The following is a 23823-nucleotide window of genomic DNA, read 5'->3' as shown; positions in this document are numbered from 1 at the left end:
AATGTCACAACTGATGGGGGTGATTGATTGTGGAATCTGCAGATGGCCAGGATCTCACTGCTGCCTGAGGACCCTGAGTAGGGCATTTCCACCTGGGAACGGAGCAATTGGGATAATGATTTAGATGTTATTTTGAGTGAGCTGAACTGGATAAGGTAGGTGGTAGAGTGATGTGGTTGACAACTCCAGTTGTTTGACACCTCCCTGCATCCATACCCATTAGGAGTACCTTATCTTGCTAACTCTGAGTTTGGCAACATGACTTGCTTTGGTCAATGGTACAAGACCACACTTGGTGCAAAAGAAGGTGTGAAAACATGCTTGTGTGTTTCCATGTCTGCTTTCTTGGACTCCCTCCTGCCATGAGAACATGCATGAACTGGCCTGTTGAAGGAATGTGGGAACCACATGGAGGACAGCTGAGGCCATCCTAGACGAGCTAGCTGCTACACACCTGTCAGGAACCTTGGAGAGCTGAGTGAGCCCAGCTGAGATTTGTTGAGTCCAGGCCAGAACAGCAGAACCAGCTACCCAAGCAAACTATGGACTGGTGAGGAATAATATATAGATGGTGGTTGTTTTAAGCCATGAAGGATTAGTTTGTTATACTGTAATAGTGAACTGATCCATCGTACAAGCAAAAAACGATCTTTGCAACCTGCTCTGTGGATTCTTTATGGCTAATTCTTTATGGCTAAACTAAGAAAAATCTAAGTTTGGGGTAGGGGATGAGGGATTTCCTGTTCACATTCATGTTCACTTTCAAGTAATAGACCACCAATTACTTTCAATCATAGGAATGATCTCTGTTCAGTAATTAAAATGTCAGTGTAATAATCAAAATGTCAAACTTTATTAAGATTGACATCTTCTCCTCTCTCCTGCTAGCTGCTTTAGGACTTGAGGGCTGAGGTGGGCGAGGCAGATGTGGTTGTATTCTTTTTCATTTTTCTCCTTGCTGGGCCTCATGTCTCAACTCATCAAGGAAGGGAATTGGGAGTTAAAAACAAAGACTTGCCTACGAGGCAGGTGCAGCTCTATTCTCACACCAGAGCTTGTTGGTCCTGGTGGCTTGCTTTCTTCCTCTTTTTCTTTTCCTTCTTTTCTTTCTTCTTTTTTTTTTCTTTCTTTCTCTTTCTCTGTCTCTCTCCCTCTCTCTCTTTCTTTTTCCAGACAGGGCCACACTCTGTGGCCCAGGCTGGAGTGCAGCAGTACAATCATAGCTCACTGCAGCCTCAACCTCCTGGACTCAAGCTATCCTCCCACCTCAGCCTCCCAAGTAGCTGAGACTACAGGCACTAACCACTATGCCCAGCTAATTTTTTACATATTTTGTCAAGATGAGGGTTTCACCATGTCACCCAGGCTGGTGAAAAACTCCTGAGCTCAAGCAATCCAGCCGCCTTGGCCTCCCAAGTGCTGGGATTACAGGTGTGAGCCACTACGACTGGTGGCTTTTCAAGCCCAGCTCGCTTTCTCTTGAAATCCTCCTGTGTGCTTTTTAGTCTTTCTTCCACCTGGAACCTCCAATCCAATCCCCATAAAGTGGGCAATGCCACTTATTCATTTATTTTTAAGACAGGGTCTCGCTCTGTCATCCAGGCTGAAGTGCAGTGGCATGATCGTAGTTCACTGCAGTCTTGAACTCCTGGGCTCAAGCAATCCTCCTGCCTCAGCCTCCTGAGTAGCTGAGACTACAGCCACATGCCACCGTATCCAGCAATTTTTTTTTTTCTTTTGTAGAGATAGGGTTCTCATTATGTTGCCCAGGCTGGTCTTGAACTCCTATGCTCAAGTGATCCTCTCACCTTGACCTCCGAAAGTGTTGGGATTATAGGTGTGAGCCACAGTGCCTGTTCACCTTCTATTTTTTAAGATACACTTTTATATATAACGTATGCAGAAATGCAATCAAGTCAACTCACAAACTTCGTGACACGGTTTCGCAAGGTGAACACACTGCACTGTATGGCCAGCCACCAGCCCAAGAATGGGAGCGCCATGAGGGTTCCTGGCATAGACTTCATGGAGTCGCAGCCTTGACAGCCATTTTTAGACCTGATATAAGCTGTTTGAAATCCAGCTGAACTCTGTCATACTTGTCCTCAGTGAGACTTCTCCTCTCTGTGTGGTGTTTGCAATATAGCCTGCTTGTTCCTCATCCCACTGATGCCAAATCCAGCTCATGCCACAGCTGCTGGCTGTGGAAAAAATTTAATGGTCAACCCTGGAGTCATGTAAATGAGTTCCCTCCTTTATGCATGTTTTCTTTAAATGACCCAGATCCACAAGTCCTGAGGGAAAGCCTGAGGAATAGCTCCCTGGGCTTCAATAAAGGCAGGTCCCTCAGGCTCAACCACAGGCTGGTTGAGCTCCCTGCTGCCTCCAGACTCCTCCTGGCCCTCCTAGTGATTCGGTGTCCCTAACCTCTCTGGGTCTGTGAGCAATAAACTTCTGCTTCCTGCATGTTACTTTCACCAACACACCCAAACTTTACTCTCTCCCCCACCCACCCCATCAGGGCTCTCCTAGGCAGGTCCCAAGATCAAATAAGAAAGAAATCATAATAATACAAATCACGACACTCCCAGAACTCCCTCCTCCTCTCTGTTACTACCCATCCTCACCCCCTATCCTAACGTCTAACGCTACAGAGAAACAATGAAAATTGTTTTCTTTGGTAGACTTGGGCATTCAAGGACAGAATGCTCAGAATGACTTCTGCTAGCTCTTAGCTGATCAGTTTACCCCAAAATATGCAAACAAAATTCACCGTTCCCAGACTTACAGATCCTGCTGTTGCCTCTGTTCTGTGACTCAGTCCACCAATTGTCTACTTACTTACAAGCAAACACATGACATGCAAAGTCACTGAGCAGTGAGCAAAAGAATAAATGTCTCTGACTCATTCTTCAACAACTCCTCCCAGACAGCTTGAGATAATATATTAAATGTAGTTGAAAAGGGCTCTTAAATATGATTTTTTTAACCATAAAGATGAGTAAGTCTTAATGAACCTACAGACGTATAGTTCCTGTGTTTAAAATTTCCAAGCATTTAGGGAAATGTAATTCATAAGTAAATGTAATTCATTCCATATGTAAATATACATGAAATTTAGTTCATTTCATATGTAATATGAGATCAATAAAATGTTCTCTATTTTTTCCATGTATACTGGAAATCATGTTAAGCATGAATTTTAAAATTCCTTTTAAATATTATAATCAGTTACATAAAAATGGATTTTGTGTAACAATGATCTATTCCTACTTTCAGCAGTTTTTAGGATTTTGCTACAAAAAGAGAACTAAAGAGAGATTCAAAGCAGGACATTAGCCTCTGCTACAGACATTGTTGCATTAAAAATTCTCTCACTTTAAGAAAATTGGGATAGTGAACCAAAGGTGTTTAATGGACCAGTGAGTGAGTTTAACAGTGATATCACATTGATTTTTTTTTTCTGTTCCTCACTGCCTGAGGGGATCTATCTACAAATTGTATTTCGATCGAGGCACCACCACGGGGAGGAAAAGATTACCACTGGCATTTTACTGCTTGTACCAGTTGGTATTCTTCGAACTTTTTCTTTCTCTGGAGCCTTAACCATTTCTTTACTCCCAAGAAGCATTCTCAAATTTCTTTTCTGCTGTGTCTCAAAATAGAAATACCCGGAAAGCCCCAAAAGAAAAGCAACACAGGCAAAAATTATTCTCCAAATCAGTTTATATATTGTATCAAAACCACCTCCTTAGAAATACATAAACATAAACTAGACAATGCTACATCTATTATATACATAACATCGTCTTCCGTCAATAGAAAAACTAATATTTTTAAGAATGCAAGTCTATCAGTTTTCTTATTCTCTATACAAATAAATAATCTCACACATTAGCATCGCTTTCTCTGAAGTAAATGTCTTCAGAGCTTTGGGGTACATCTGATATCTGAATCACAAATTGTTGTCCATCTTTTAGGGTTATGAGGGCTTCCTGTCCCATAGGAAGGCTGAGTTTAACTGCGCTTTCCGTGGTTTCATCTTCCAACAGCACTTGGATGAGCTGCAAGAGGGAAATGTTTAAAAGGAAAAGGTAAAAAGAGACAGTTACACTATTCCTTGTTGCAGGAACTACCATTTGAATTCTTCTACCAAGCCCGTGGTCCCATCCTGGGATGTAAAGAAGTTCATGCATTTATTCCTTTTTTTTTTTGAGATGGAGTTTCACTCTCGTTGCCCAGGCTGGAGTGCAATGGCGCCATCTCAGCTCACTGCAAACTCCGCCTCCCGGGTTCAAGCGATTCTCCTGCCTCAGCCTCCCAAGTAGCTGGGATTACAGGCATGTGCCACCATGCCCAGCTAATTTTGTATTTTTCGTAGAGACAGGGTTTCACTATGTTGGCCAGGCCGGTTTTGAACTCCTGACCTCAGGTGATCCACCTGCCTCAGCCTCCTGAAGTGCTGGGATTACAGGTGTGAGCCACCGCGCTCAGCCCATGCATTTATTCTTACTAAGAGAACTCCTGAATTCTCAGGAAAACACTCAGGGTCCAGTGAGGACTCAGTGGGAGGCTTTGCAAGGCAGGGATGGTGCAGGGGCGGGGAGTTGATGGGCTCTCTTTAGGGAAACGAAGAGGGCTCTGCAGTTTGTGAGAAATGGCCTCGTGAGAGCAAACCAACACTTCCTTAACAGACACCGGAGACAGCAGCTGAGTCGTGAAAGTCGGGAGGGAGCCTGTGAAAGGCACCCACGGTCTCCATGTGGCTGTAGCACCCACCAATTTGGGGGTCTCCAGACGGCTACTAATCCCCGCATTCTCAACAAGTCTCTGGAGCTGACATACTCGGCTCAAATTCCCACACTGGCTCTCCTTCTCCCATCCGTCAAATAAACCATTAATTTGTGGAGGGCGGGAACCTATGAAAACAGCAATCTGGTATTGGTGACTCAATTGGGAAGTAACAGATTCGAGAGGTGTGGAGGTTCCAAGTTAGTAGAAGCTCTCTTCAGCCACTTCACCTGACGAGCAAGTCTTCCTGTCGGAGAATGGCAAAGGTACCATCCCTCCCTTAGCTCCAGGAAACTTGGCCATGACTACTTTAAAACCAACAGAAATGTATTCGCTTGGTCTGATTTCATCAATAAACCTCCTATAAGCTAGTGTATTTTGACAGAGATGTGTGCACCGTAACTTCAAATGCAAGGTTCATGAACGTTGTCTTTCTCTAAATTCGACAAAAACCATCACCACCCCATGAAAAGATGTTTTTCTTCTTTTTCAAAAAATTGTTTTCACCTTTATCTTAGAGGTGAAGAGACACTTAAAAAAAATTTGTTTTGCCCTGCTGTAATCCTGGAGTACATGACCTAAATTCGTTATTTGATATCATTCTAGTTTTTCACTTTGTTCTTAAACATGCCTTGGCATCTATTTTGAACACCGCTAGAATGTAGAAGAGGGACAGATGGATATGGCAATCCGGAATGCTGACTTCAGTTGTTACTGTAGGTGCAGGCCGGAGCTAAACTGTTCAGGGAATGAGGCTGCCACAGCTGTGCAGCTGAATGGGGTGTTAACTCGCGGCAGATGAATGCAGATGGGACATGCAGGGTGTGCTTTTTTGTTCATGATGAGTGCAAGTACTGAATAATAGATGCAATGAAAATCAGATGAGCGTAACTTTTTGGTGTGCTTGTTTAAGTCATTATAGCTAATTCAGCAGGCAGGAACGAACAGAAGCAGGTTTAATTAATCTCTAATGTGTATTACACCTTGGATTACCTGACATTCATCTGCTTGTATTGCTTTATTATGTAGTTCAATTAAGTATTTAATATCTTCTCTATTGTTTCCACCCATTAAATACAGGTCAAACCTCATTGCAAGGAACTTCAGAGAAGCTAAGGGATTGGCCCAAGAGTGTCAAGAGAAAGTGCTCAGCTTCCCCCGTGGTGGGGAAATAATGATGATGACCAGTGGTTACTGGGTACTTACTATATTCTAGGAAATAGTCTAAGCATTTTACAACACTTAACTCATTTAAACCTCCTAACGGCCCTATGGAATTAGACATGAGTATCCCCATAAGTTAAGCAATGTGTTCAAGGTTCTAGCTAATAAGGGGAAGAAGTAGAATTTGAACCCAGAAATGTATGTACCAGGATTGCCCTTATCAGACTTGAAGGTATTTTTAATAATTAGTCTCAAGTAACCAATTTTGGAATTAAAGCAGATGGTAGAAAACGCTCTCAGGGAAAGAATGCTGAGAAGGACAGTCTTCGAAGGATCTGTGGAGGTGTAAATTCCTGTTCTCCCAATGATTACTGAGGTGACCTTGGGAAAATTACCCAACCCTTTAAGATCCTCAGTTATGCCAGTTGTAAAGTGGGGTTGATGGTAACACCTATTTCATTGAGATGAAAATATGCATTTAAATGCTCAGCTCCGGGAGACTGTCAGCGTCTGTTCTTCATGCCTTCTAACTGTGGCTGAAGAGGTAAAAGCTTACTCCTGGTTACCTTGCTGACTAAGAAGCATGTGTATGTAATTTGACTAACATTCTCCACTGGGCTGAACTTTAGTCCGGCTCTTGAACCTTCTCCTTCGCCCACTTCCTTGTAAAATCCAGTTTTAGCAAGAACCCTGCTGAGTCACTTTAGCAAGAATGCCCCATCTCCACATCTGATCAGTTTCCTCATCCTCTGCCGGCCTCCAAGTGATGTCCGGTCACCCCAGCCGGCTGCACTTCTACAAGAATCCTGTTAGGTGGGTTTAGCCAGAATCCCCCTTACCTCTGACACTTCTTCTTGGTAAGTTCCCATCCACTGACCCCCACCCGCCACCCTGTCCCTGCTATACTCAGAGTTAAACCCAATCTCCCTCCCCGACTGCAAAAGCCCAGTGGAGATGGTCCTGAATAAAGCCTTCCTTACGGATAAAGCCTTCCTTATGGCGCTTTAACAAGTGTCACTGAAAGATGTTTTTGTTTTTCCTTTAACAAATTGTCATGCTACACTCCGACCTCTTGCCCCAGCCGGTGAGCGCAAAGAAATTGCTTTACTTGGAGATGAACACTGCAGCCCAGCATGAATGCTGGCCCAGCTAGGGCTCTAGGGAATGCTGCAGAGTACACTCAGGTACTTCCCACTGGAGGCCCCTGGAGGGCTCTGCCGCCAGGTACAGCAGCAGGGAGAGCCATTCTCCTAGGCATAGCCTGGCCAAGCCATCGCCTCTTCAGATCTAACTGGGCCTTGTTTCTGCCAACTGCCTGGAAACACCTGCTTCCTGAAAGCGCCTTAGCTTCCACCAGCTAAGGAGGCCCAGCTCTCATCAGTACCCCCAAGTTGGGGTCAGTGTTGCACTACGGCATGCTTCATTGACCATGTCTGCTTTTTTCACATGGACACTCATGGAGGAGGTGAGTTTCTCATTTACAGACAACATCTGAATCCACCTCACAGAGAGCACTGAATGCACCTGGATGTGTGACTGACTATCTCAAAGTGAGAAACAAAGACCAAATGCAGATAGGGAACGGGGAAACCTGGGAGCCGCATTTCCCTGGCTCCTGGTTTTTTTGTTGTGGTGGTGTTTTTTGTTTTTTTGTTTTTTTGATCTAGGGAGGTGTCTTGTCCAAGCGTTGCTCAATAACAGTGTGTGCAAGATCTCTGCAACTGGAGAACTCGGAATGAGAGTTTGCTCAAGAAGGGAAGGGCCCTGGAAGGTTCCTAGTATTCTGCGGACTCTAACACGTGAAGAGTTTTAGGCTGTGACTCATTGCCATGGCCGAGACCACTATTAACCTGCTTCAGGTTGAATGATTGCACCTGCTTCAGTTTCCTATTAAGCACAACTCATCTGTGCAGAGGGGAACTTGTGGGCACAAAAAGAAGATGGATAGCGGCTAAACATCAAACATGTGCACAGAAATTAGTCCTAAGACAATTGCTGTCAGTGGTTTTTTAACCAGCTCACTCCCCGCTCCTCAATGCAGGCATTTCAGTTGTTCCTCCGTCAGCCCAGCTCTGCTTCATGGCACTGAGGTCCATGTCTGACCTCTCCAGCCTGCGTCCTGCACTCCTCAGGGCATAAAACAACCTCCTGTCGAGGGTTGTAGGTGAAGAATGGACTTGAGATCAGGCAGGCTGGGGCTCCAATCTTATTTCCTTTCATTTCCTTACCGTGTGACTTTGTGCAAGTCACTCAGCTTCTGTGAGGCTCAGTTTCCTCATCCATCAAATGACAATGACAAGAACAAATACTCTACAGGATGGCATGGCTTTAAGATAACATACACAGGGGCTAGATAGTAGGTGTTGGGTAAATAGCAACTCTAATCTTTATGTCTTTCAGCAGGTATCCCAATGTAATCTTTTCAAAATCCTCTCTGTTCAGACCACCCGACATTTCCTTTCTTTGAACACTAGGGGCATTTTCAGTGCATGCCCCTCAGAGGTGATACACCACCGCTAGGTGTGCTATTGCTGAGTTAGTCTAACCAGGCCAAGTACGCTCTGGGAAGGCAAGACAGACCCAGGCCATCCAGAGGGTCCACACTTCTAATCCTGCCAGGCACCTATTAATGTTCCACAAACCCGAGCCGACCAGTAACCAACAGACAGTGAATTAAACTCCCCCCGGGCAAAATCACCTAGGGTAAAGATGACTGTAGAATCCTTTATCATTGTTTGGACAAAGTGATCTTGAGGGTTTTCCTAACCACCTGTGGCTCTTATTCCCCTTGAAACAGCTGTGCGGAAGGGGGTCCTGGGGTCCTGGTGTCCCTACCTTATTGCCCGTGGCAGTATCCACCAGGAAGCCCAGGATCCTGAGGACCATGTTGCTTACACCCACAGGATATCGGCCCTGGCCCATGTGTGTCGGTGTCACCCCCAGTGACTCCACGCTGGGGCCAGCACACGTCTGGGGCCATGAGGAATTCAGAGGGTGGAAAAGTGCCTGGTCTGGCTGGCCAAGAGTCGGGTCATCTGGTAGCATCTCCTTGACATTCCCCATGTCCTCTTCCTCCTCTTCCTCTTCTAGGCATGACTGAAGCGTATGAATCACATATTCCAAAAGCAGTAAGTGAAACAGATGCCAGGAGCCTACATTTAGATAATAACCAAAAATGAATACATTTGATAGACAGACAATATCACTGTGAAACTAAGAACTTTTCTGTGGCTAACACCTGTGTACGTGAGCCTCGTTCCAATAGCTGACCCTGAAGGGGCCTGGGTGGGCCTCTTACGTAGCATCCATCAGTAGAAAACCCCTGGCAGGGCAGCTATTGGACAGAAAGGACTGAAAGCTAAATAGCCTAAGCCATGAAAAGGAACTTAAAATCCATCCAGTGTGAGATGGGAGGAAAGCAAACCCTACAGGGCACTGGGTGCTGCTCCCCGAGCTGGAGAGGGTGCCCCTCAGCCTCACCGTGCCCCATGTATGATCCACAGGAACGTCCAGAAGGGGCGGGAGGAAATGGGGGCAGCAAGCAGAAGGCAGGCTGCTGCTGTTTTGTGGTGCTTGAAACATAGTGCCCTGCCCCTCTCGCAGACCCTGTGGTTGCAGTTCTTTGTGTGGGAAGTGAGTAAGGAGGCCGGCTGGCGTTCCACCTGTGAGGCATCTTCTCAGGTGGGCCTGCAAGTGCTGTCGTCAGAGAGACAGGAGGGTATGTGACTTAGCTGAATGCTCCAAATCCCAAGGCCTTTGCACTCCCAGAAAGGAAAACAATCATTAATGTTTGCTTGAGAAACGGGGGGAAATCTGGCCTATTGCAATTGTTAAAAGGTAAGTTTTAAATAAAGGTAAAACCATGACTCTTACAAATATAAAATGGACACATCAGGCCGGGCACAGTGGCTCACACCTGGAATCCCAGCACTTTTGGAGGCCGAGGTGGACAGATCACGAGGTCAGGAGATCGAGACCATCCTGGCTAACACAGCGAAACCTCCTCTCCACTAAAAAGTACAAAAAAATTAGCCGGGCATGGTGGCACGTGCCTATAGTCCCAGCAACTTGGGAGGCTGAGGCAGGAGAATAGCTTGAACCCAGGAGGCGGAGATTGTAATGAGCTGAGATCGCGCCACTGCATTCCAGCCTGGGTGACAGAGTGAGACCCCATCTCAAGAAGAAGAAAAAAAGGACATATCAGAGGTTTTATTTAACTCATTAATTAAATGATATATTACATCTTATTGCTACATCAGTTAAGATGTTGCCACTAGTTCAAAAGAGAATTCAAAGTACTAACTATATACTACGGACAGAAAAGAATGCTGACAGTGACAAATAGATGCAAAAGGGATCTGTCCTCAGGGCAGTGTCAATGGCAACCACCTGATACAACCAACTTGTATTTCTGTGGATGAGGGTCATCTGCATTATCAGTTTGCTGCAACTTTACAGAGCTATAAAAATAACTCAAAAGACAATGGAAGGTAGAGATAACCCAGAAGGCTGTGCCAACCTTTTGTCCATTTCAAAGCCTTTTGTCCATTTCAAGTAATCTTTTCATCCATTTCAAAAGCCCTTCACAGTTTTTCCCTGAGTAGTGTTCTATTCCTCCATGGATCTGGGCGAGGGGTAACTGCCCCCGTGGAAGGCATGACCTTGCCTGAAGTGAGCTGGACATTGTCTGGCCTATTTAACCTTGGAAAATCATAGTCCGAGTCTGGAAACCATTGTTCAAACTACTGGTGTGAATATATTGATTTCATATGGAGGTACAGAGAAGGTAGACTGGGAAAAGTAACAACTACAGACTACATTTCTTTTCTTTTTTTGAGACAGAGTCTGGCTCTGTTGCCCAGGCTGGAGTGCAGTGGCACAATCTCAGCTCACTGCAACCTCTGCCGCCCCGGCTCAATCAATTATCCCACCCCAGTCTCCCAAGTAGCTGGGACTATTGGGCCACCACATCTGGCTAATTTTTGTATTTTTTTTTTCTGTAGTGACAGCATTTCACCATATTGCCCAGGCTGGACTTAAACTCCCAGGCTCAAGAGATCTACGTGCCTCAGTCTCCCAAAGTGCTGGGATTACAGGTGTGAGCTACCACACCCGGCTCGGGGCTAGCTTTCTTTCCGTGATGCACGTGAGCTCTGCTCTCTCTCTGCTCTGGAAGAGCATGAGCATATAGCAGAGTCAGTTTGGACTTCACTGAAGGGCAGAGTCCCACTATAAGTGAGTGTCACCTATATGGCAGCTGACAGCAGCAGCCCTCAGGAGCTCCAAGGTGTCTGCAAAGCTGGTCTAGAATAGGGCTTGCTTTCTCTTTCTTCTTGCTGCGAGAGCATCTGGCAGCTCTCTGTGAAGGGATCACTTGCCATAACTACTGTGCAAACTCACAGGAGTGGAGACTTTATCTTTTCACTGTATGCTCAGTGCCCAGGAAGGTGCTTGGGAGGCAAGAAATACCTTTTGAAGGAATGATCCATTCCATGAAGCTGGTGAGCTGAGTGGTGAACTTCCCTTTCTACAACCTTTTTTTTTTTTTCCTTTTTCCTTTTTTTTTTTTTTTGAGGTGGAGTTTTGCTCTTGTCGCCCAGGCTGGAGTGCAATGGTGTGATCTCAGCTCACCGCAACTTCTGCCTCCCGGGTTCAAGTGATTCTCCTGCCTCAAGCTCCCGAGTTGCTGGAATTACAGGCATCTGCCACCACAGCCGGCTAATTTTTGTATTTTTAGTAGAGACAGGGTTTTACCATGTTGGTCAGCCTGGTCTCGAACTCCTGACCTCAGGTGATCCACCTGCCTCAACCTCCCAAATTGCTGGGATTACAGGTGTGAGCCACAGCACCCAGCCCCTACAACCCTTTTTATAAGGCAACTGCATCAAAGATGCGACCTTCCCCAACAGAGGAAGACCAGTAATTTGACCAGGAAGTTTGCAAAATGCACATTACTTCACTCCTTCTACCATCTGCATACAATGGCAACTTAATCATTATTCCTGAGAATTAAGTATGAGTGCTTCAAAGAACCCATTTTGTCCTTCATCTCAGTTGTCTCTCAGTGCTTTCCTCAAAATGTCACACAGCTCATAATTCAAGAACCAGGAGAAGCTTCCTGTGTGTCTACCGATGATGAAACAAGAAGGAAAAGCATGGTCCATCTGTTTGACAGGCTATCACACTGACACTAAAAAGAAAAATTACTATCGTGTTGTATGGTTTGCTGTGTCTATGTTACATTTTACATAAAAAGGCTAAAAGAAGATGGCTGGATTCTACATAGCAATATGCAAAATACTTACGCCATAATGACATTTTTAAAAGGTAGAACACAAAATATCTTCTTATTCTCTGACTTACCAAAACTGTCTCTGTGGCAGAGGGTCATGGCTTTGCTCACGGCAGTGAGAAGAAGGTTCCATCTCAGCTGGAAGCCGGCGGCCAATTTGATAAACTCTTCTTTGCTTCTGCTGGGCTATTAAGTTTTTGGGAGAAAAAAGGCTGCAGTTTGTGATAAAATCAAGCAGCACAGTATGTTTTCAAAGGCACACATTTGTCATGCACATGCATTTTTAAAGAGCCAAAGAAGAGAAAGATGAAATAACAAGAGTGGGAAGTGAGGCAGCAGGGCCCATGTCTGGTCTTTCTCTGTCTTCCATGGATATGGTTCCAGGGCACAGCCCTTTGAAGCTGGTGGAGAGAAGGAGGGAGGTAGGAAATTGGCTTACTTTTTCTCTTAAAATCACCATGCAAATTTTTTTTTTTTTTTTTTTTTTTAAGACATGGTCTTTCTGTTCCCCAGGCTGGAGTGCAGTGGCACAATCTTGGCCCACTGCAGCCTCGAACTCCTGGGTTTAAGCGATCCTCCCCCCTCAGCCTCCTGAGTAGCTGGGACTACAGGCATGCACCACTGCACATGACTAACTTAATTTTGGGGGGGAGGGTGGGTAGAGATAAGGGTCTCACTGTGTTGCTCAAGCTGGTGTTAACTTCTGGGCTCAAGTGATCTTCCTGCCTCAGCCTCCCAAAGGCACCGGGATTAGAAGCATAAGCCATCATGCCCAGCACCACACAGTTTTTAAAAAGAGGTCACTTGTGATATGTGACACAGAAACAAATATTGTAGGGACAGCCTCACCGAAGTCCACTTGGGAATGGCCATCAAGAGGGGCAGGAGCTGTTTTATCTTTGCACTTCTGCATGTCAAATCTGGCTGTGGAAAAGAGGCACAGAATCCCATAATAATGAAAAGCAGTGGTGCTCATTTGGAAAAGCTGGTCATCACGCCTGTGGTGTAAGCAAGCTCCAAACTGGAAAGTCTCAGCCCCTGCACCCAGTGGAACCAAGGTCGTCTGACAGCCTCACTGGCACTAAACTGTGTACCAGTAAGATGCCGCTGCATGCCAACTAAGACATTCCCTCTACCCAGACGGAGAGCGGCCTTGGACCACACTTGAAGCCATCTGTAAGCCCTGAGTCATGGACTTCAAATGCATCTGTTGATAGGCATGCTCCAAGCCTCTTCTCATCCTCAGTCACATGCCTGTGGACCCACCACAGCTCCACCACATGTCTTTGAGGAAGAAATGGAGAGCCTGGCTAGAAACAAAGAATGCCCTTTCTTGTCATCGCTTCTTTTCCCTCTGCCCCAGCGAAACCCTTGGCACACCAGAAGGTGGCCCTGAGTTTCGGGGAACGTGAGGTCCTTTCGGTAGCAGTCTCCTCCTTAGTGCTCCTCACCATCTGAGACGGACTCTTGGGAGGAGTCCCTCCCATCGGTGTTCAGCAGAGGGTTTTATGTTGAAGGGACAATGAGAGTACAAAAGCACAGGGATCCTGCTGGGCGCTGTGGCTCACGCCGGTAATCCCAGCACTTTGAGAGGTAGAGGCAGGTGGATCATTTGAGGTCAGGCATTCGAGACCAGCCTGGCCAACATGGCAAAACCGCATCTCTACTAAAAGTACAAAAATTAGCTGAGCGGGGTGGCACACACCTGTAATCCCAGCTACTCTGGAGGCTGAGGCAGGAGAATCGCTTGGACCTGGAAGGCGGAGGTTGCAGTGAGCCGAGATTGCGCCGCTGCACTCCAGCCTGGGTGACAGAGCGAGACTCCATCTCAATTAAAAAAACAAAACCAAAAACCCACAGGGATACTTCCTAAAAGCATCGAGGGTTGCAGCTCTGAGTGACCAGGGCGCTCTCTGCACAGATGTTTGAAAGTCAGCCATAAACACCATTGAGCGTTCTTCCCGTCACCTCCACAGTATGGCACTTTCTGTCCCCCAACATGGAAGCTCCTCCAGGGCCTGAACTGCCCTCTGCTCGCTGACTGCCAGATGCTAACTGAAGCCATGGGGCATCTCTGACAAGCCCCAGGGTGTGCATCTTAACAGTCTGAGCATTTGATTGACAATAATCTGGTTTGTAAAAATCAGCTAAGCTCTTTTACAAAAACAAGACCTTCAAAGGCACGCAGTAACAAAAACACCATTTTTCTAATGTGCCTCTTTTGTGAAGGCGGAAGGCACAATGATGGAGACCTGGGAAACACACAGGTCTCTGTGGTTTATGATGTAGGATGGCAGGGTTGGTGGTGATTATCTCAGTGGGTCCACCTCATTAAAGCTGGAGGCTGAGTTCTAGTTTCCACTTAAGGAACAGACAATGGACAACTCCTGTCTAGGACAATGTATAATATAAGCCTTCAGCTAGCAAATGAATAAATGTCTCAGTAGCCATCCAGCTCTGGACATGGGCACTGACATTAACAAATAAGCTTTGCCTAAGGTCAACAGGAGGAATAAAAACCATACAGAATCTGGGATAATTATTTTCAAGAAGCAAATGAGCCCAGACACCTGCCAGGGGTTGGAACTGGCTTTCTAGTTCCTTCCTGAGGATTTTTCTGGTTCATATCTAGGTTTAAGCCCCCAAAGTCCCCAGCAGTCTTCTTGGTCTCAGTTATTATTTCTCCTCTTTCTTCTGAACTGAGAGTTCAGGGACACAGACAAGGTCAGGCAGGTGGCACAAGGGAGTGGCCACATGGCCAGAAGCTTAAAGAGAAAGCCCAGAGCCACGCTCCCAGCCCCAGGCCCTCGGAGTCTTTGTTCTCTCCACCAGTGTGGACCGCTCCTTCCTTCCTAGGTAAGCTCGCTCCTGCTCTTGAATGCCCAGTCCCCCTCTCTCAGCTTATTTTAATCCTACACATGCTTTGTATCCCAGTTTTAAGTCCCACCTTCTCTTCAAGGCTTTTCCCAACCACTTCAGCCTTGGCAAGTACAAAGACTCGACAGGTGGGGCCTGGGCTGCCTCGTTTCCCTCTAGGGTTTTTTGTTTGTTTGTTTGTTTTGCGACGGAGTCTTGCTCTGCCACCCAGGCTTGAGTGCAGTGGTGCGATCTTGCCTCACTGCAACCTCTGGCTCCCAGGTTCAAGTGATTCTCATGCCTCAGCCTCCTGAGTAGCTGGGACTACAGGTGCGTGCCACCACACTCAGCTAATTTTTTGTATTTTTTTTTTTTTTTTTAGTAGAGATGGGGTTTCACCAGGTTAGCCAGGATGGTCTTGAATCTCCTGACCTCATGATATGCCTGCCTTGGCCTCCCAAAGTGCTGGGATTACAGGTGTGAGCCACCATGCCTGACCAGACGCTTGGAGTCTTTTGTTGCCCAGGCTGGAGTCCAGTGGCTCTCAGCTCACTGCAACCTCCGCCTCTGGGCTTCAATTAATTCTCCTCCTCAGCCTCCCGAGTAGCTGGGATTACAGGTGTGCACCACCATGCCCAGCTAATTTTTGTATTTTTAGTAGAGACAGGGTTTCACCATGTTGGCCAGGCTAGTCTTGAACTCCTGACCTCATGTGATCATCCCACCTTGGCCTCCCGAAGTGCTGGGATTACAGGCGTGAGCCACCGCCCGGCCTCCCTCTAGGTTTTAACCCACAGCCCCTAGCTCTCCCCACCTGCCCTGGGCCCATGGAGTGAGGGGCCGTGTCCTCTCTCAAGGCATACTCAGCTCTCCACAGGTGACTGACCCCACGGAGGATGATGAAAATCAAGCCCAGGATCCCACTGAAGCAACTCCCAAGAGCTGCTGGCCGGAAGGACCAAACCCGCCCATATTGACAACCAAACCATCTTTGGGCTTCTGAAATCAAGCCGGACACTTTACTGGAACATGTCTGCAAAACATGCAGACAAGCGCTATTCTCCCCCTAAAACAGACAAAACTCCTCCTCTTGTTCCACAATCCCATTGGTGCAATACACACCTGTACACACAGTCACCCACACCCACTTACACACATGCTCACAGTCACACACATGCTCACCTGTACACACACTCATCCATGCATGCTCACCCACACACATACTGCACACGCTCATGCACACCCACTCACCAGTACACCACGCTCACCACACCCACATACACACATGTTCATTACACTCACATATTAATGCCTACTCACACCTATTACATGTTTCACACACTGATACTTCACTCATACCCTATATACAATATTACGTTTCACTTACAATTCCACATACACACATGTTTCACACTGATACGCTTCATACACTCCTATACATTACATGTTTCACACAGATACGCTCACCACACCTGTATTACATGTTTCACATAGGATAATGCTTCTTTACCATAATCTATATCAGCCACTTTACACCTACATATTAATACATGTTTTTAAGAACTAATTGATATTAAGCCCACACCTACATACACACATGCTCACACACTGATACACACGCTCACCACACCTACACACATGCTCATACAATTGATACGTCACTACACCTATATGCATACATCAAGCCACCACACTCCATATACACACACATGCTTCACATTAATTGATACACACGCCACAATCTACATATATACACATGCTCTCACACACTGGATAAGCACACGCTCACCACACCCACATACACACATGCTTCACACTGATATTGCCTACCATACCTTACATACACATGCTACACACTGATATTGCCTACCACACCCACACACATGCTCACCACACACTCCCACACACTCCCACGCACCCAAACATGTGTGTACGCGCACGCGCGCACACACACACACACACACATTGTGTGATGTGCTCCCCCGGCCCCCATTCTTCGCCTGCTAGAGTTGGAGACCATCCCCTGCCCTCACACCCAGGCCAGCCTTGACACATTTCCAGCCAGAGCCTAAGAAGCCTCTTTCCCATCCCCTAGGCAATGGGCACTCATTTATCTAGAATGGTCAACACACTTTTTTTTTTTTTTTTTTTTAAAGTCACAGCTTCCTACCTGGAACACAAATGCTTGGAGATGTGAAGACAGACAGCTGAGGAATACACTGAGATCTGTTGATGTTCCCAGCAAAGAAACTAAGTTTCTTAAACCTACAAAGACACAAAATAAACAAAAGATTGCATGCAGCAGAGCGGAATTTCTCTGTAGGTATTTGTGTACTGGGTAACCTGGGAGCATATCTGAACAATAGCTCGCAGGGACTCCCCAGGGCCTCACGCTCATTGTGAACACAGAGTATGTCCTGAGGCTGGCTTTGTCACCTCTGCGGTCATCTATTCAGAATTACATGGACATAACTGTTGTGAGCCACCTCTGCCACTTGTTGAAACAGAAATATTTTGAAACCATAAGTACACCTTGCAATTATCCAGACCTTGTCTTCAGATGAGCTCACTGCACGATACAGACATGACCTCACCTATCCTTGCCATCTTCATAAAAGGGCTGGTTTATTAATGTCATTGAAGTGATGGCAGACATCAAAGCTGCTGAGAGAGGGTGAGTGCCTTGCCTGCGGTTATGCGCTGTTAGGTGGAGCCCGGTGTGACGTCAGGTTCTGGGTCCTCCACCTGCACAGGTAGCACTGATAGGGAAAGAACAGCCTTTGGCCTTCCCAGCTTTTTGAGTGCTTCTGCATACCAAGCAGAGTTTGGGAAACTGAGTCGGTTGCAGCGGTCCCCCGAGGCTTGGTGGAGGTGCACTTGGACTTGGAAATGGAAGCATTTGCCTGCAGGTATCAGCAGTGGCTGGCAGTCTACTATCTCCCTGCGGAACTCTGCATCTTCCTGGTGGGACTCACGAAGATGCCAGTGGGAGCACAGGAGCCCTGGCCAGACCAGCGGGCAGTCTGGAAGGCACCTGGAGAGGGGCTCTCATGCCCTCCTGGGACTCCCTGGGATCCAGCCGGGGGCAAGAGCAGGGTTTCGTTAGCCAGTGCATTGGGAGGGGGACCTTTTGGGTTCCTACTAATCAGAACTGCAAAATTACTAATCAGAATTAGTAATCCTACTAACAGCTCTGAAGCCTGCTGGATTCCGTGTTAACCTTTTAGTTGCTGGATTGGTGGGGAAAAAAAGTGCCCTATGGGAGCATCTGGGATTGGGGTCAGCCAGGGGACACTATCAAGGGACAGGACAGTGGAGGGGAGCAGGCAGAGGTCATTTACCAACAACTAGGGATGATATATTTTAGTATTTTAATAACTGGCACAACCCTACCATGGCCAGCCCTACTTCAAGGTGAAAGAAAGAGGATGGGGTAATTTACAGGTGGTACTTTTGTGCACTCCTGAATTCTGTATGCCTCAAGTCACGAAACACTGAAGTGCTCCTGCAGGCCAGTGCAATGCTGGGTGGCCCAGGGTGAATAAGACACAGCTGCCAGCCTGAAGGGGTTCTTGGGAACTGAGCGGGCAGCTGTAGACACAGCTGAGAGTACTAGCAAGGAGTTATGCCCACAGAGGGAAAGGCCATTCGACTTACCTGGGGCATCCCGGCAGCGAGTGTTTGGAGAGGGCACACACAGGGGAGCCTGGCACCCTCCCCGTAGCCATGATAGGAGGGCCTAGAGATGCCCCTAATTCATAATGGGTAACCATCCTACAGCTCCCTGCCTCCCAGGTCCTCCCTGAGTCTGGAGAGCTCCTCCTGCCACTAGGTTCACTCCCCAGGGACGCAACAACACACACCAGCCAGCAATGTGAGCTCTTTATGGCAGGGGGATTGTTTTCTTGAAAAACAACAATGATCAATAGCAAATGGCAAAAATATCCACCTGCTTCCTATCACTTGTTTGGAAAGGAATGAAATATGGTAAAAGCACCATTGTTAAACTTCACATTGCAAGTAACAAGAGAGATGGGAGAATGTGGCGAGGCAGACATCTAGCTCAAGGCAATTTAGGCATGATTGAGGAGACACAGGAGTCTGTGCGTGTAGACACAGATGCAGGAATTAAACTTTTCCCCCACAGGAGATATTCTGGAGATAAACACTGTCAAGCAGCAAGCACACTCATCTGGTCGTTTATTAACTCAACTAACAGGTATCAGCACTGCTGCCCTGTCTGGCCCTGGAGTAGGTCCTGGGAGCACAGGGACAGGGCATTCCCGGGGGTGTTCATCACCCCACTACAGGAAGAGAAGTGTGAGCAGCCAACTTAGAACATCAGAGTTATAAAGTTCTACCCCTATTAAGAAATTCATGGCCAGACGCGGTGACTCAAGCCTGTAATCCCAGCACTTCGGGGGGCTGAGACGGGCGGATCACGAGGTCAGGAGATCGAGACCATCCTGGCTAACACGGTGAAACCCCGTCTCTACTAAAAAATACAAAAAAACTAGTCGGGCAAGGTGGCGGGCGCCTGTAGTCCCAGCTACTCGGGAGGCTGAGGGAGGAGAATGGCGTGAACCCGGGAGGCGGAGTTTGCAGTGAGCTGAGATCCGGCCACTGCACTCCAGCCTGGGTGACAGAGTGAGACTCCGTCTCAAAAAAAAAAAAAAAAAAGAAATTCATGAGTTAACGATGGCCGTGCTAGCCCCAAACCTATGCCTGACACGCTAATAAAGCAAGTTGTAGAAAGAAGATTACATTTCATCTCTGGGTTGTTCTCCAGTTCATCTGCGTCACTCCGGTCACTTGCCAGGGCTTTCTTAGAAGTAGCCAAAGTGGCTTGATTGATGATGGCCTGCACATCTGACTTCAAAACGCCGACACGCCTCTTACTTTTCAATACCGTTCTCATAGTCTAAAGATAATGGGGAGGCATAATACTTCATTCAGTCTTGTCATTTTATTTTTGCCTAACTCTTCCCCAGATTGCCAAGATTTTTGGTGTGGGGGAGAAAGAAACATTGATGCGGGTATTACCCATTAAAAATGAATCTTAAACAATGAAAAGGTTAAAATTGCACACATTCTAAACTGCCGTTCTGGAAGAAGAAAGGACGCCTCTCTAGGAAGACGCATTCAGGGCTTGTCTGGCGCTGCTGCTGCTGCTTCTCTGCACCACACTCACCGCACGCCCGAACGACTCTAGCGAGGGAGCCCGGGGATTTAGCCTCTACAAGGAAGGTGTAGATAGAGGCTGCACTGATCCTGAGGGAACGGCTGTGGGATTTGGAAGCTGGCTGTCCCTTCCTCGTGGGAGCATCGGCCACGAGGAATTTGGCCTCTGGGAGGTGATATCCTCATCTGTCAAATGGGGACAATCTAGTCCCCAACACTGACTGCCTGGGATGCAGCTGGTGGTCCCCACAGCAGTCCTGGGAGAAGGCACGAGTTACCTCTCCCTTTTACAGAGAAGGACACTGAGGGTTCTTGGAGCGTGAAGTAACTTTCCTGAGGGGCAGTAAGTGGGAAGATAAGGCTCAGAGCAGGGACGGGCTTCAGAACCCACACTTGCTGCTCTGGTTGGGTTGAGAGGAAGAGCACGCTGCCGGGTCATTTCCAGACCAACCGAGTCAGGACTGTGAGAGCCTTGGAGAACAGGACTGGCTGTGACTGGCAGTGAGACACAACCCCACTGAGCTCAGAGTCTGGGGAGGGCTCTGCACTGGCAGGGTGGGGCCCGGCTCGGGGTCACAGAAGCCACAGCTGGGATCCTCCCAGTGGAGACTGATTTGGAGAAGGATGATCCCCAGGCTGTGTCCCGATAGGGCACTTGCAGGACTTGGGAGAAGACTCCTGATGGCCCACGAGCCGGGTGCCAGCATCACAGAATCTTTTCTTCAGCCTTCTCAACCTTTCTGTGAATCAACCCATGATTGAAAAGGTCAGAGCTGAAGTAACTGGCGGCCTGGCCACACTGAGTTCACAGGGCCACACACACGGGTGGAGGGTCTGTCTGTCACAGGCTCTGCTACGGCGCCCTGTTACCTCTGACACTGGCACCTCTGTGGGGCCTCCCTCAGACGTCTTTTTTTTTAATTTTTTTGAGATGGAGTCTAGTTCTGTTGTTCAGGCTGGAGTACAGTGGCACAATCTTAGCTCACCACAACCTCCACTTCCCAGGTTCAAGAGATTCTCCTGCTTCAGCCTCCCGAGTAGCTGGGACTCCAGGCACGTGCCACCATGCTCAGCTAGTTTTTGTATTTTTTTTTTTTTTGATAGAGACAGGGTTTTGCCATGTTGGCCAAGCTGGTCTCGAACTCCTGACCTCAAGTAATCTGCCTGCTTCGGCCTCCCAAAGTGCTGGAATTACAGGTATGAGCCCTCCACACCAGGACATTGGGCATCTTTTAAACGTTGACCTGCTTTCCCTCCTGCCCCGAGAGAGAGCGAGAAGACTGGAGCCTTCCTGAGGATGGGCGGAAAGGAGGCAGGCTTTTAGCTTTGAGTCATGGGGGCCCACCTGGACTCCTCTGCCAGCGGCCAGGCAAGGCCACCCTGCCTGCCCTCTGCCCTCCAGGTGGACAGAGCAACCACCCGCTCTTAACAGGGACTCAGAGTTTTCACCTCTTTTCAGGAAACCGCCTTGTTCCCTCCTATCTGCTTGGCTGAAACCTACCTTAGCCATGTTGGAAAGGTACGTCTTTCTTCTTAGTCTTTTGACAAATAGAGTAACTTCTGTTAAGAACAACACACATGGCCATTAATACAATAACTTCAAGTTCTCACATGGGCAGTGGGGAAGAGAAGGCGCATGTTTGGGGTAGGAAGGCACAGCCGGCTAAACTGCAACTTCCCCATGCCCTGTCTGCTGGCCCTCTCTGAGTGGCTACGAGATCCTGGCAGGGGACGCTTGGCTGAAATGTCCTCATGTGCCAGAAACATTAAGTAGCCCCAGCATCTGACATGAGTGCTACTATGATCTGAATGTCTGTGTCCCACACCCCCAATTTCATATGTTGAACCTCACCCCCATTGTGACGGTGTTAGGAAGTGGGGCCTTGGGGAGGCGATGAGGTCCTGAGTGTGGAGTTCCCATGAAGAGGATCAGGCGCCCCAGAGACACCCCTTGCCTCTTTCACTATGTGAAGACAACGCAAAAAAACAGCCATCTGTGAACCAGTAAGCAGACTTTCCCCAGACACCCATCTGTGGGTGCCTTGATTTTGGACTTCCCAGCCTCCAGAACTACAAGCGATACATTCCTGTTGTTTATTTACTGCCACCTAGTTGGTGATATTTTACTACAGCAGCCAGATTGGACTAAGACAGGTACTCAGAGGAATTTAGGGTTTTCACCCAGGAATCCTGAGCACCCCCAACTTTCTCATCCTACAGTGCTTTCCTTGGAAAATAATCAAAGGAAAGGAAAGGATGAAAAGGGAACACACAGAAACAGGTGTTCTCCTCTTGAACGCATTCATTCATTCGACAAATATTTGGGAGAACATTCATGCAGTGCTTGCTCAGTAGCTATTTGTTGGATGACTGCTGAGCTGATGGATGGAAGAGGACAGCCCTTCTCTTCAAGGGGCTCGTGCTCCAGAGGGTGGTCACCAGATATGAAAACACATCCCAAAAGCAGCCTAAGTGCTCCCACGCGATGTGAGAGCACAAGGAAGAAAGGGAGGCTGTTTGGAAGAAGGTATCCAGGAAAGCTTCACTGAGGTGGTGACATTTAATCTGGGTTTTGACGCATAGGTAGGAGTTAGCCGGGAGAAATGGGGCAGGAGGCAGTCCAAGCACAGAAAATGGCAGGAATAAGGGCCTTTTCTGGGGACAGCCAGTCTAGTGTTGCTGAAGAGTACTGTTGGGTCATGGGAGTCCCTGGGGAGATGGAGACAGGGATGGGGCCAGAGGCCAAACTGTGAAAGACTGCACAGCAGTGGAGGAGAGTGGGCCATCTGGGCAGCAGAGGTCAGGGAAGGTTGGTAATTGATTAATTGCTGTTTTACAATGATCACTGGGGGTGCAGGAGAGTGCGGCTGGGGAGTGGGATGGAAGCAGGATGACCAACTAGGAAACTGCTGAAATAGCCTAGAGAGTGAAGAGACAGAGGCTTGAATTCAGGCAGGTATTAAAGGAGCACAGGCAAACTGGAGCGAGGCTCTGCTCCCCACTCCTTGGACCCCTTTGCAGCAAGTCCCAGTCTCACCTTCTGCAACGTCCCTAAAATTTCCAAGTGGGGCAAACGGGATCAGGGTGCCCAGCATGAGTAGTGAACACACTGGGGGTATGGGGCGGGGGCGGGGGCGGGGTGGTGGTGGTGATTAGACACGGTCCTATGATACAGGTACTTTGAGAAGTGCCCTATCTACACTACCTAGGAAACAACTGCAAAGGAAGCAAGACTCGTAAAAACGTGAGGAAATAACTGGTGCCGGCTTGGTGAGAAAATGGCCCTGAGCTGGCCAAGGAGGGCGGGACCCCGTGGGGAGTTCGAGAGCTTCAGGCAATGATAGAAAAACTTCACAAAGGTGAGAGGGAGAAAATGAGTATTTCCAGGACGATCTGACAGGGCATGACAGGGCAAGGGCTGGCCTTTGAAGGAGCACGGAGTTGCAGGGGCACAAAGAGGGCAGACTGATAGAGAACTGGACCAGGTGACAGAGCAGTTCAGGCTCACGCTCGGAAGCCACTGCAGGCCTTGAACAGAT

General features: G+C 47.7%; 1 protein-coding gene across 10 annotated transcripts in view; it reads right to left on the bottom strand.

Moving 5' to 3' along the window:
* Positions 1 to 3216: 3216 nt before the first annotated feature.
* Positions 3217 to 23823, bottom strand: part of RFX8 (RFX family member 8, lacking RFX DNA binding domain) — an 83726-nt gene continuing 63119 nt past the window's right edge. The window contains exons 7-12 of one of the 10 annotated variants that reach the window (XM_031655433.1): positions 21786 to 21844; positions 19868 to 20024; positions 17274 to 17368; positions 12319 to 12433; positions 8791 to 9107; positions 3217 to 4064 (exon numbers count right to left, since the gene is read on the bottom strand). In XM_031655433.1, coding sequence (XP_031511293.1) covers positions 3888 to 4064; positions 8791 to 9107; positions 12319 to 12433; positions 17274 to 17368; positions 19868 to 20024; positions 21786 to 21844 — 920 coding nt within the window. In that variant the 3' untranslated portion in view covers positions 3217 to 3887. The other 9 variants (XM_031655431.1, XM_031655430.1, XM_031655432.1 and 6 more) reach the window with 9 other exon arrangements.

This window comes from Papio anubis, chromosome 14, assembly GCF_008728515.1.
Source record: "Papio anubis isolate 15944 chromosome 14, Panubis1.0, whole genome shotgun sequence".
NCBI lineage: Eukaryota > Metazoa > Chordata > Mammalia > Primates > Cercopithecidae > Papio > Papio anubis.
The sequence above is the reverse complement of the archived record's forward strand: the minus strand, read 5'-3'. Positions and strand labels throughout refer to the sequence as shown.